A 14196-nucleotide genomic window follows, 5' to 3' on the forward strand; every position below is an offset into this window, starting at 1 on the left:
GGGCCACCTTCTGGGTGCTAGCAGTTACCTTCGTTGTGTACCAGGCTGTCCTCAAGCTCTGACAAGTTATGTTGCTTGCTGTGGGGGTGGTGGGGGACATGTGATGCTGCTGCATGGTCCTGTGGCTGGTTCGGCTGGCTTATTGTGTCCTTTTACAAGCAGCCATCTTCCCAAAGACCTTGCTGCCACGAGCGGTGGCCATTTTCTTGTAGCCCTGCAGCAGCCTGTTCCAATGAATTAGGTCTTGCTAGTGCCTGGGCTCTGGTGGGGGGTGGGCTACAGCGGCCATTTTCTTGGGGTCTGGCTTTTCTCCTCTAGCAGCTTAGTCATACAGTCCGGTGGCCATGTTTTGGTGTCTGCATTGCCCAATAGGGGCCTGGGCTTTGGTGGGCAGGGGTTTTGGTGGCCATTTTCTTGTAGTTCCGCAGCAGGTTCTTTGCTACCTCTGCTCATATGGGTCACATGGGCAGCTGTTCCCAGGCGTCCTACTGTGCTGGATGTGTGTTCTGCGTGGCAGCTCTGCACGTGCGTGGTGGGGTATTCTCTCTCTGCTGGCCTTATATTACTTGGTTTGGTGTTCCTTGCGGCTAGTGGGTCTCCCTAGCAGTGCCTTCCCTGTGGGTCCCCTTCCAGAGGTGGAGCCTGAGGACCATGTTTCCCCACTTGACCTCCCCCTTGAGGCTGCGGGCCTCTCAGGGACCTCTGTTCCCATCGACACACTGACAGCGGTCCTGTAGTCTTTTGTTTCCTGGGTGGAGGTGGTGTTAGGGCATAAGACAAGCGAGAAGTGACCACCACCCTCTTCTGCCTCATCGGCCTTTTCAGATTCTGAGTCCGGTTCTGCAGATGCGGGCCTGCCCGCACATCCTGCTGACGAGGTTCCCGACCTTTCCAACAGTGAGGACGAGTCCTCTGCCACTGCTGTTGCGTGCGAAAAGGCGCTGGTGGACGCACTTATCTGCAATAAACCTTAAAGATGGAGGATGCTTCTGGGGCGGTCGTAGAGGTGTTTGTCCCTTTTGGGACACACAAGTCACAGCATGCTGCAAAGGTGTTCCCTTATCCTCCTTATTTTGAAAAATTTGTTTACAAGGATTGGGAATGTCCTAAGAGGCCCTTTGTGGTCCCTAAACGGTTTACCGTGTGTTATCCCTTCGATGAAACTCTTCTGAAGAAGTGTACTGCACCACCTGTTGTGGATCCTCCTATTTCCAGGTTGAGTAAAGCAACCATGATACTGGTGGAGGAGTCTCCATCCTTTTAAGAATCCGGCAGACTGGAAGCCGGAGTTAGTTGCCCGCATGATGTTCTGATAATCGCTATTGCTGGCTCTGCTCTTCAACTGGTTTTGGCCACTGTCTTGGTGTCCCAGACCCTCACTGAATGGGCCAAACTCCTTTGCCATGACCTGGGGGGAGGGGGGCGAGCAAGTTACCCCAGCTTTCACTGAATGGGGGAACTTAAGTCTGTGTGTGACTCATCCCTGGAGTCCAGGGTGGGGGGTCGTCTTCGCTACTTTGCTGCCCCGTTGACCTCCATGATTTCCGATTAGTGGGTTCACGAGCTGATTCTGTCTGGGTACAAAATAGAATTCCAGTCTTGTCCTCCAGAGAGATTTTTTTCTTCCAACCTGTGCCTTTCTCCAACTCGCCTGCAGGCCTTATATGGGCAGTGCAGGATTTGCTGAGTCAAGGGGTGATTGTTCCAGTCCCAGATTCAGAACTGTTTTGGGGGTTCTACTCCAACCTGTTTATGATTCCAAAGCAAGGACGGTTTCGGCCAGTCCTGGATCTTAAGCCTCTGCACTGCTTTGTGCATGTGCAGAAATTCAAAAAGTAGTCCATTCGGTCCATGGTGGCCTCCCTTCATCAGGGAGATTTTTTGGCAAATATCTACATCAAGGATGCCTACCTACACATCCCCATCTCTACCGGACACCAGCGTTTCTTTCACTTTGTGGTGGGAGAAGAGCATTGTCAGTTTGTGGTGCTACCCTTTATTCTCGCCTCCACTCCTTGGGTTTTCACCAAGGTGCTGGCTCCGGTCCTGACCTTGCTCAGACAACAGGGGACTGCTGTGATTTGTTATCTAGGCGGCCTTCTACTGAGGGCGGAGTCTCACTCGGTCTTGAGGGATGATGTGTTGATCACGATCAGCACCTTGCAAGAGATTGAGTGGATCCTGAATATCCAGAAATCCACTCTGACCCCAACCAGGAAGCTGGAGTATCTGGGTCTGCCTCTCAACACAGCGTTGGCCAAGGTGTTCCTTCCGCTGGACAAGCTATGGAAGCTTTAATTGGTGGTTTGCTTGTTGCTGTCCCACAGGTGGCCCTCCCTTTGCTGTTGCATGCAAATCTTGGGACTGATGGTCTCTGCCTTCGAAGCAGTTCTGTATGCTCAGTTCCATACTTTCAAGTTCGGCCCAGGGTCAATGGGCGCTGGAGGAGTCCCGATTACCAATCAATGTCTTGGAGCTTCAGGCGATCAGGCTCTGATTGGATCAGTGGACAGAACGTCTTCAGGGGGACCCGGCCCAAATCCAGTCTGACAGTGCCTCGGCAGTGGCCTGTGTCACTCACCGAAGGGGGGAGACACAGAGTGTGGTGGTGGTGTCGCTGGAGGTCTCTCGCATTCTCAGGTGGGCAGAACGTCATGTACCATCTCTCTCAGCCGTGCACATCCCCGGCATGGAAAATTGGCAGGCAGACTACCTGTAACGGACCGCCTGACGGCACCACTAGCACTCCACTGGTCAGGTGTCCCCAGAGCGCGGAATCTAAGCCCCAGAGTACTTGTTCGCCAGGGCCCCTGATGGTGGGGATGGACTTGGAGTACCCCGAGACCAGGTCGCGACTACTGAGTACACCCGTCAGTGGTAGGGGTGTTCGCCACGGGCTCCAACAGGGGAGAGCCTGATATGAGAAGGTCGGGTGACCCCGATGGGATGGATGGATGGCTGAGTAAAATGCGAGGTCAGACAAGCCGGGTCGGTAGCCATGGGGACGGTGCAGTACAAAGCGGAGGGCAGAGAATAGTCGGGTCACACGCCAGGTCAGTAACAGAGTATCAGATCCAATAGGGGGCATCCGGGAGAGAGGTCAGGCAAGCCAAGGGTCAGAGCAGGAGAATACAGAGTGGGCAGGTACAATCCGGGTCAGCAACTTACAGGGTACAGGTTCGCAGATTCAGGGAGCAGGTAAGACCAGAAGGCACTGAATGACAGCTCAGGGCCGTTTAAATATCGCGCCCTGCGCTGTCATTGGTGCCAGGCACGTGCCCGTGGCTCCTAGTGCGCATGCGCGAGTTCAGACGCCGCGGTCGGCCTGGACCTAGTGCCCGCGTCCCTGCACCAGGTGGCGCACTGCGCCTGCGCCGGGACCAGCGCCGCGGGGATCCCTGACACTACCTCAGCCGTCAAATGTTGGACCAAGGCGAGTGGTCCCTGCATCCAGATGTGTTTCATGAGATTTGCCTCTGGTAGGACACTCCAGACGTGGATCTCCTGGCCAGGACGAGGGATCTACTTCCGGACGCAACTGATGTCCTGGTGACGTCATGGAGCCACTATCAGCTCCTCTTTGCGTTTACTCCTCTCAAGCTACCCCGGCTGCTATGAAGGATAGAGGCCGAAAGAATGCTGGTCATCTTGGTGGCTCTGGATTGGCCTTGCCGCCCTTGGTCTGCCAACGTGGTGTGGCTAGTCGCGGACGTTCCTTGGCATCTGCTGCTCAGGGCAGATCTGTCTCAAGGTCCGATCTTCCACCCTGCTTTACGGCCACTGGCTTTACTTGCTTGGCTATTGAAAGCCGGGTTCTGAGAGACAGGGGCCTGTCAGAATCGGTGATTCCTACCATGCTGAAGGCTTGGAAGTCTACTTTTAGGAACATATACCATCGCACCTGGAAAGAATGTATTTCCTGGTGTGAGGCTGCGGGGGTTCATCCTCATTCCTTATCTGTGGCTAGAATTTTGTCTCTTCTGTAACAGGGTGTTAAGAATAAACTGGTGCTAAGTACCATCAAGGGCCAGGTTTCCGCTCTGGCTGTTTTCTTTCAATGTCCTCTAGCCTCGCACTCAGTGATCCATACTTTTGTTCATTGACTTAGGCATGTGACACCTCCTGTGCGCTTCCCGTTGCTGCCATGGGATCTGAATCTGGTTCTCTCAGTTCTCCAAAAGCCTCCCTTTGAGAATATCAGGGAGATTCCCCTGCAAACGCTGTCCCAAAATGTGGCCTTTTTGGTGGCTATCACTTCCGCCCGCAGAGTGTCGAAGTTGGCAGCCTTGTCTTGTAGGTCTCCTTATTTGGCTGTGCACAAAGATAAAGTGGTTCTCTGTCCGTGTCCTTCCTTTCTCCCAAACGTGGTCTCTGACTTTCATTTAAACAAGGACGTTGTCCTATCGCCCTCATGTCCTTGCCTGTCGCATCCTAAGGCGTTCGCTCTGCGTGCCTTGGAATTGGTTCGAGCAATTCAAGTGTATTTGTCTGTTGCAGAGTCCTTTCCAAGGTCGGAGTCCCTTTTTGTGATCACGGATGGGCCAAGGAGAGGTGTGGCAGTGTCTTCTACCATTTCTAGATAGATTCGGGAGACAGAGGTTCAAGCTTACGCCGTTAAGGGTCAGGTTCCTCCTTTTCTCGTAACAGCACACTCCTTAGGCTTTGTTTCAAATCTGCAAGATGGCTACCTGGTCACCTGGCACACCTTTACAAAATTTTACAAGGTGGATGTCTTGGCATCTTCAGATGCATGTTTTGGCTGCAAAGAATTGCAGACAGCTGTTTGAGGTTTCTCTTCTCTTTTTTGGGGGGGTTGTTTTCTGGTTGGGCTCCTGTGTTCGTGTTGAGCTCCTGTTAGCCTGGGTTTGTCCCACCCCTCACTGTTTGGCACTGCTTTGGGATGTCTCTATGGTCGAGAATGGAAGACGCTGCGTCCGTCAATGAACAAAAGAGAAAACAGGATTTTTTTGTTACCGTAAAATCCCTTTCGTTGTGTTTGTTGACAGACACAGCACCCACACCTCTGTTTTTTTTTTTCTTCTTATTTGCTGACACTGCTTGTTATTAACTGGATTGCCTATGCAGAGATGGGGTTTATATCAGCCAGGACTGCCCATAGGAGGTGCCCAGTTTCTTTTTTCTGCTTAGTGTCCTACTCCTGTAGGTGGCAATATAACCCTATGGTCGACAATCGAAGACGCTGTGTCAGTCAGTGAACTCCGAGAAAGGGATTTTATGGTGAGTAACAAAAAAATCCCATTTTTCACAAAGTCTGGTGCCTCAGTTGTTATGATGCAATTTGCATGTACTCTAGAATGTTATGAAGAGTGATCAGATGAATTGCAATCAATTGCAAAGTGCCTGTTTGCTATGAAAATGAACCTAATCCCGATAAAAACATTCCCACTGCATTTCAGCCCTGCCACAAAAGGACCAGCTGACATCATGTCAGTTATTCTCTCGTTAACACAGGTGTCAGTGTTGACGAGGACAAGGCTGGAAAACATTCTGTCATGCTGATTGAGTTAGAATAACAGACTGGAAGCTATAAAAGAATGGTGATGCTTAAAATCATTGTTCCTCTGTTAACCATGGTTACCTGCAAGGAAACACGTGCAGTCATCATTGCTTTGCACAAAAAGGGATTCACAGGCAAGGATATTGCTGCTACTAAGATTGCACCTAAATCATCCATTTATCGGATCATCAAGAACTTCAAGGAGAGAGATTAATTGTTTGTGTAGAAGGTTTCAGGGTGCCCAAGAAAGTCCTGCAAGCGCCAGGACCATCTCCTAAAGTTGATTCATCTGTTGGATCAGGGCACCACCAGTGCAGAGCTTGCTCAGGAATGGCAGCAGACAGGTGTGAGTGCATCTGCACGCACAGTGAGGTGAAGACTTTTGGAAGATGGCCTGGTGTCAAAAAGGGCAGCAAAGAAGCCACTTCTCTCCAGAAAAAATATCAGGGACAGACTGATACTCTTCGAAAGATACAGGGATTGGACTGCTGAGTACTGGAGTAAAGTAATTTTCCTTGTCTGGAGAAGAAAAGATGAGCGCGCTACTATCAGTCCTCTGTCATTCAACATAAAAGCATCCTGAGACTATTCATGTGTGGGGTTACTTTTCAGCTAAGGGAGTGGGCTCACTAATAATTTTGCGTAAGAACACAGCCATGAATAAAGAATGGTACAAAAACATCCTCCGAGAGCAAGTTCTCCCAGCCATCCAAGAACAGTTTGGTGACGAACAATGCCTTTTCCGGCATGATGGAGCACCTTGCCATAAGGCAAAATTGACAACTAGGTGGCTTGGGGAACAAAACACCGAAAGTTTGGGTCCATGGCCAGGAAACTCCCCAGACCTTAATCCCATTAAGAACTTGTGGTCAATCCTCAAGAGGTGGGTGAACAAAAAACCCCCAAAAATTCTGACAAACTTCAAGCATTGGTTGTGCAAGAATGGGCTTCCATCAGTCAGGATGTGGCCCAGAAGTTGATTGACAGCATGTCAGGGCAAATTGCAGAGGTCTTGAAAAAGAAGGGTCAACACTGCAAATATTGACTCTTTGCATAAACTTAGTGTAATTGTCAATAAAATCCTCTAACACCTATGAAATGCTTGTAATTATATTTCAGTATATCACAGTAACATCTGACAAAAAGATCTAAATACACTGAAGCAGCAGACTTTGTGAAAATTAATATTTGTGTCATTCTCAAAACTTTAGGCCACAGTTGAACTCCATCTCCCATAGCTGTTGACTAATTGGTTACCTTCCTCAACCATTAATTTTAACAGTGTTTTTGGAGCTCACAGATATTTGTATTTATAAAGTGATAGTGCTTAATGAAATATGAAGTCTTATGTGATATTAAATATTAAACAAAATGGGCCAACCGTAAAGATACAACCAGCTTTTCTTTTGTGTTTTACAGACATGATGAAACCCTTATCAAAGAATGTATTACACTGTTATGTGGTTATAGTACATAATTTAACATCTACTAATACAGCAGAACTAAACCCATCAATTTACCTGTTTTCCCAAAACAGTCACATTCAAGCCATGTCATGAATGAAAACTATTTGTTGCTTGCACTCTCAATCAAACTGTCAAGACCTCAAATGGCTGGTGTCATAACGGATCACATGTGCAGCACCGTGGTGGTTGCAGATCAAACAGAGGCTAAAATGGCCACTTCTTTGGCTGTAAAGGAGAGGAGGGTTTCACTTTAATGAGTTGTGTGAATGTTTATTTAGTGGTTCTTGTGGGGTTAGTAGTTTTATTCCCTGTGACATCATTGCAGATGCTTAAATGTTTCCTTATTTACTGGAGCCAAAAGGAGGGGTTGGGAGAGCGGGAAACATTTTGCAGAGTGGTAAGGGATGGAGTTAAGTAAAGCAGGGTGTTTGAAGAGAAGAACCTATATACAATGCCCCTGCTCCAAATACTAATATCTGCTTTTTGCTGAGAGCACTGATGTATTGAGGTCAGCACTGTTTCGCTACAACTGCAAACTAAAAACACCATTTTATTAGTACTATGCAGTACAGTACCACCAGAGGATGAAGTGAAGACATGAGTGAGACAGGTATGCTGCAATCTAAATCAGTAAAGCCAAACTAAATCTCTAAAAATACTCAGATCCACCTTCCAGCGATGCCGACTGCTGTCATAGTTTCTCTGGCTGCTTCCAGGTGCCAGGATTCCACCTCCTAATTGTCTGGAGAAGGAATGATGTTATCCCATGCACTGGAGTCAGTCATTTCGACACACCCGAAGTGTTCTGTGAATGCACACTGAGCTGTGTGTACAATAGAAGACTGCAAGCATGCTGTTTGTTATTGCAGACGAGATACAGCATGTCTGTTTTGCAATAAATAGCTGCCTGTTTGATTTTTTTTTTTTCTTTACTACTTGATTTTAGTGTGTCCAGAGTTCAGCTTTATTTAAAGCAGTATAAACCCAAAAACAAAAATGTATTATATTGTAGCTTACCAATTCTTAAATGTGTGGCTGCATTTGTTTAAACTGCAACTGCAAAGGTGCTGCACGTGATCAGTTGTAACACCAGTCATTTCATGGTCTGACAGTTTGGTTGAGAACCCAAGCAAATGTGACAGCAGTACCAGCATGCCGGAAATGTAACTGTTTTTTTTAAACCATTAACTTGATGGGTTTAGTTCCACTTTAAGGCTTTTTTTTACTTAATTTTCATCTGGTGATCTGGCCAGTAAGTCTGTTATTTTTCAACTTCCTGTAACAGACAAAGCTGTCCAGCAAAAGTGGCAGTTACGACTGACGGGTGCTTATGATTGTCAGCTTTTATACATTTACGTAAAATCTTTATCACAAATCCTTTATTCATTTACATAAAAACTTTATCACCGCAGTTGCGGTTCGAAAGTCCAGTATCTAGGAGGTTAAAACTGATCACTCTTTAGAGAGCACCACACTCGTGAATGAGCTCTTTATTATAGTTTGTGGGTTTTTTTTGTTTTTCTTTTTAATTATTTTTTACAATTTGTTTAATTTTCCTACATTTTAAAAAAAATATCACCAGAGCAGTGCAGTGGTGCTATGGTGACATTGTACTGCTCTGCTCAATGATCAGAGCCATGGTTTGCTGTTAATGGCATATTGTGTCTCTGATCACTAACCAGAGCAGTGCATTGTCACCATAGTGACACTACACTGCTGTAATCACAATGATCTGTTACCAGTTTTTTTTTCTTTCTGTGGTACAGTGCCCAGCACTGTACTACACATTGTCTCTCCTCTCACAGCTAATTTGTTGGAAAATGTGTGTTTGATCAGCACTTGGGGATGTGCAATTCATATTGCCTGACGCCAGGGACATGCATTTCCGGCCGCCGGGCAGGTGGGGTTTATTTTTACATATAGCCCTGCTACGGGCAAGCAGCAGGGTTTACTTTTTTGCCCCTGTGCTTCATTTCGCCTCCCCCCCCCAAGCTAACTACAGGCTCAGCCTCCTTGCCCCAGCTCTGCTTTTCCCATAGAGCCCTTCGATGGCCAATCGTCCATCAGCTGCCCACACCCCTGCCGCCTATTGGCCTCCAGGTCCTGTCTGTGTTACTGACTTCCCCATTTGACAAGCGGCATATTTGCTATGACAGACGGTGGTCGCACACAGCCTCTTGGGAAATGTAGCTCCTCACTCTGTTTTCAGCCCGCAGATAAATACACTTCCAGCAGCCAAGGGGAAGAAGGGGGGACGCTGATCAAGCTGGCAGGATCACAGGTGGTACACTCCCCTGCCTTCTGTCCGTTACATAGACCGGAGCTGCGTAATATTAATCCAGCCTGCCTGGATGACTGGGGGTGTCTGCTAATTCCTGCCTGTCCTCCACAGCTTGGGAGCACCACCACACTCCTTTCTGAGCCAGGCCTGTCCTCATTGTGTCACTTCCCACTACAGCAGTGTTTCTCAACTCCAGTCCTCATGGACCCCCAACAGGTCATGTTTTCAGGATTTCCCTCAGATGAAACAGCTGTGGTAATTACTAAGGCAGTGAAACTGATCAAATCACCTGTGCAAAATAATGGAAATCCTGAAAACATGACCTGTTGCGGGTCCATGAGGACTGGAGTTGAGAAACACTGCACTACAGGCAGGATGACTACACAGCCTATCTGCCCTGTGCTCCTGGTGTCCACCCCATGGAGGATGGACGCAAAGAGCCAGGAGGATGTCTTCCCCCCTCCCTGCTAGCCCCTGGGTGTTTTGGTAAAATTATTTTTTTCTTATCCGGACATGCACATTGTCATAAGGGGCAAGTAAATTGGGACCCAGATTTAGTCCCATGGACAAGTAGTTTTTAAAAAATGTCCACACCCCTGAGCACTGCAGCCAATCGGCTACAGCGCTCATCGGTATATTCTGACAGTGGAGCAGTCCCTGTTGTCAGAACACAATAGTGCAATGAGGAGGATTCCCTCAAAATCCTCAAATGTGTAAATGGAGGAATCCAATAAGTTTCTTTTGATTAGCCCACTAGCTGCCTGAAAAAACTGATGAATGCTTCAGAAGGTACTAGTGCACAGGAGCTGCTCAGCCTCAACTGTCAAGAGAGCTCAGTGGAGGGAGGGAGAAAGTGGTGACACAGGTTATATCCTCATGCTGTCAATAAAGAATGAAAACATAAACTCAGTCGCCTGATCCTCCATATTTACATACTTTCTTTTTTTAGAGAGGAAGAAGAAGATAAATTGATAGAAGCCATGATCCAAAAGAAAGGTAAGAAATTAAATATGAGTGGAAAATATTTGATTAATTATTTGTAGATTTAATGTATTAGCAGACATTATTGGGGAATATTTTTCTAGTTCCATTTCTATAATAACCCTTTTTTATATGCGTATAACATAAATACATAGAACCTAAAGCCCCTTTCACACTGATGGTCCGATCGGGTCCACCTGTCAGTTTTTCAGGTAGACCCGATTGGACCATCCATAGACTTCTACGGACCAGCGAGTACCATCGGACAAGTGTCCACTGACACCCGCCGGCATCCGAACCGATCCTGCATGCCAAAAACAGATGGATGGGGATCCATTCCCCATCTGTCTGGTGGATCAGATCGGATGGCAGTCGGATTAAAACGAACATGCGGTCCATTTTCATCCGACTGCCTCATAGAAGACAGCGGGCAGTGTCTGTGTCCACTCTGCAGCAGTGGAGCGTACACAGACCTGTCATCCGTGTGCTCAACGGGGATCAGCGAAGAGATTTTTTTAAAACCTGAATCTTTAGTGTCACTTTAAACTGTATTTTGTGAAACTGGGACATACCACAGTAATGGAGGGATGCCTCTTAAAGGAAGTCTACAGATCTACCGCCACAACACTGAATGGAGGGCCAGACCAATTCAAACTGGAATTTCTAGCTGACGAATCCTGAAAGGTCTTTGTACCAATAGGAGCTCTAAAACACCCAAGGTCTGGAAGAACAGGCTGGCCCTCCAGAAGCAGGGTAGTACGCACTGCATCCATAAGGGTTGAAACAATCCCCTGTAAATCTTAGTCAATGGCACTTGACTGTGGTACAAAACAAAAACAGTCTCTTTATAAATAGACAGATAGTACTCATAATCTGAGTCAGAGATTGGGACAGGATGCTGACCTGGTTTTCTTTAAGGTTTCTGGAGGGTAAGACACTGACTCTGCAAGGGTTGGTACTGGGCATGCTTAGAGCCTCCGTTGGCAGAGTGACCTAGCAGCTGAGCACAAATGGTTACTAAGTCTTGTGTGGAAATGGAGGTCCCTGTGGTCATGGCTGAGGACTCAGACTCATCCAACAGAGCTAAGAAACATTTTGATGATGATCCTATGAAAACCGGTGTCCCCAGGTTCCAGATTACATGCACTGGTTCCTATTGGTGAGGCCCTCAGAACCTATAAGGGAGTATGAGCTGAAGGTACCCATGGTAGCTGGTCTGTCTCAGCAAAGATGTGTCAGTGCATCCAGGTCCAGTGTGAGGCAAAGTATCAGGTTCTCATGAACTGTTACTGGGGGGGGGGGGGGGTTTCGGCATTCGGAGCTCGCTATTGGTGGGCAATGGAAACAGAATGGATATCCATGTGGTGCTTCACAAGCGAGTGCAGCAGTTGGATGGCGCTTCCTTAAGGCTGAATGACAAGAAAGGTTATATGGAGCACAAGTCGTTCTACCTAACAGATTATATCACCTCTGTAAAACTGGTGGTGGTAGGAAATCAGGTTGACGAGTGAGGTAATTTCCAGTTCTTTAGCCACAACAACCTTACTCACAAAGTGAACCTTCAGAGATGCAGTCACAGCTGGTTATGTAAAACTGTTCACATATAAAAAGTTAAATTGTGTATTTAGCAAATGGCTTGAAGTTCTGTTTAATTTGCCACCATCAATCATTCCCATCTACCAGTATTTGCTATATACATGCATATTAAAGTGTACACATATGTATATGTTTTTAGCTGTTACTTAGAGCGTAGTTCCAGTGAAAATAAATAAAAATTAGTCAGCAGCTACAAAAACTGTAGCTGCTGACTTTTAAAAAACGGATACTTACTTGTCCCTCGGTCCCACGGTGTCCACCCAGTTTCACCAGTGTTCCCAGAGCTGGCACCTTCAGTGTGGGCACCCAGCTGTGACAGCTTGCGGCTTCACAGCCGGATGCCCACTGCGCATGCGCAAGTAGCGCTGTGGTTTGTGAATGGTCCTGTAGTACTATGGGGAGGAACAACTTCCGCTTCCAATCGGTGTTCTAAAAGCGGAACTTCCCCTTTTGGGTGGAGCTCCGCTTTAACTTTATGTTCTGTTACTGAGCTCATTTCCATTATCTGCATCTCATTCCTCATTTGATTCTTTCAGATTTTCATGCAGATCCTCAAAAGAAGAAGAAAGGAAAACTCAAACCAATGAAAGTTCTTAAATTGCTTTCTCCTAAAGATGCAAAGCATAAGAGCCCAAAGGACAAAAAAGAAAAAGGAGAGGGGGCTAAGAGGTAGATCAGAACTGATAAGGAAGGGAGTAAAAGCAGATTGGACCACATATTTGCCGTGCCTTCCCTTCCAGTTCAGACTAAGATGTCAATCTCCCTATCAAATACCAGGAGACCTGATATGACATGAACTTCAGTCTACAACAGTGGGAGATGAATAAGGTTCTAACCTTGCTGAATAAATATGCACCCAGGTAACCTCATTAATATGTCTTATGTGAAATGCAGATATATTTATGGCTCCCTTTCATTTAGTTAGTAAATGAGTAACAGCTTCATTCAGCTTACTAGATCAACAAATGATAACCATTACATGAAGCGTAATATCTCAGATCAGCGCAGCTGTTATGTTTTTTACTACCTTTTAATTCCTCTTATAGCATACAGCTGTAGCTCATGACGCTGGAAATTTATTGTAAACCACTACTATAGCACTTTGTGCAATCGATTCTTCTTTCTTTACAATAAGTTTATGGTTTACTGTAGGCTTTTTACAGCATTCTATTTTTGAACCCAGTAAGTTGTGTGTGGTAAGATTTTTGACTGCATTGTTAAAATTTGCATCTCTACAGATTCACAAACCCTTTTTTTCAGACTATCTATCTCCCAGCATGTGATATCTGTCCAAATGTTTTCAATATTGCAGGCTGTGGTGTCTATTTTATTTATAAATGTTTTCACTCAACTTTTACCCAGAATTTGCACATTTTCCAGTCAAATCCAATTAGAACAATGTGTAAATCTTGGGTGAAAGCTGTGCGAATGTTGGGAGAAAATTTTTGTGAGTAGACTCAACGGGGTTGATTTACTAAAACTGGAGAGCGTAAAATCTGGTGTAGCTCTGCTTAGAAACCAATCCGCTTCCAGGTTTTTTTGACAAAGCCTAATTGAACAAGTTGAAGTTAGAAGCTGATTGGCTATCATGCAGAGGTGCACCAGATTTTGCACTGTCCAGTTTTAGTAAATCAACCCCAATGTGTCCCAGCATTAGGCCAGGGGTGTTCAACTCAATTTCATCATGGGTCGCATCAGCATTAGGTTGCCTTCAAAGGGCTGGTTGTATTTGTAAGACTATGGATGCAGAGTTCAGGAGTACTGCTACGTACAGAGTGCAGGGCTTTAGGGGTGCGCTACATACAGAGTGCAGAGTTCAGAAGTGTGCTGTGTACTGAGTGCAGGGCTTAGGGGTGTGCTATGCACAGAGTGCAGGGTTCAGCTCTGTTTCAAGAGCTGTCCACATCTCTTTTCCACCTCTCCTTGACTTCTGTGCCATTCTCCGCCACTTTCCGGCTAAAAAAGCCCCGGGTGTAAGGGCCACATGAAATGGCCTGGCAGGCCGGATTCGGCCCCCGGGCTTTGTGTTTGACACATGTGATCTAGGCATTTGCCTAAAAATTACAAACTGTAGTCCAAAGATGACTAAATGATATTGTGGCAAGTTGATAGCCAATATACCAATCGTAATCTCAGCTTTCCAACTAGGAAACAGTAGCAGATAAGTCACACGTTTTATAGCATAGTCAGTCTTCTGAGTGGTGGTGTTTTTCACACCCATGCACTGTCATCCAAACCTGTCTGAAAGTCTGATATTAACCACTTGATTCCCAGGCCAATTTTGAAACTTCTCACATATGTAAAAATATACATTTCTTTGCTAGAAAATTACTTAGAACCCCCAAACATTATAT

General features: G+C 46.4%; 1 protein-coding gene across 1 annotated transcript in view; it reads left to right on the plus strand.

Moving 5' to 3' along the window:
* MICALL1 (MICAL like 1) overlaps positions 1-12706 on the plus strand; it is a 127327-nt gene extending 114621 nt beyond the window's left edge. Inside the window, exons 15-16 of the mRNA XM_089674246.1 lie at positions 10215-10261; positions 12379-12706. Of these exons, the coding sequence (XP_089530372.1) occupies positions 10215-10261; positions 12379-12515 (184 nt within the window). The 3' untranslated portion in view covers positions 12516-12706. The remainder of the gene's footprint in view (positions 1-10214; positions 10262-12378) is intronic.
* The last annotated feature ends 1490 nt before the right edge of the window (positions 12707-14196 follow it).

This window comes from Staurois parvus, unplaced genomic scaffold (assembly GCF_062004578.1).
Source record: "Staurois parvus isolate SC_StPar_1 unplaced genomic scaffold, SC_StPar_1.0 ptg000149l, whole genome shotgun sequence".
Lineage (NCBI taxonomy): Eukaryota > Metazoa > Chordata > Amphibia > Anura > Ranidae > Staurois > Staurois parvus.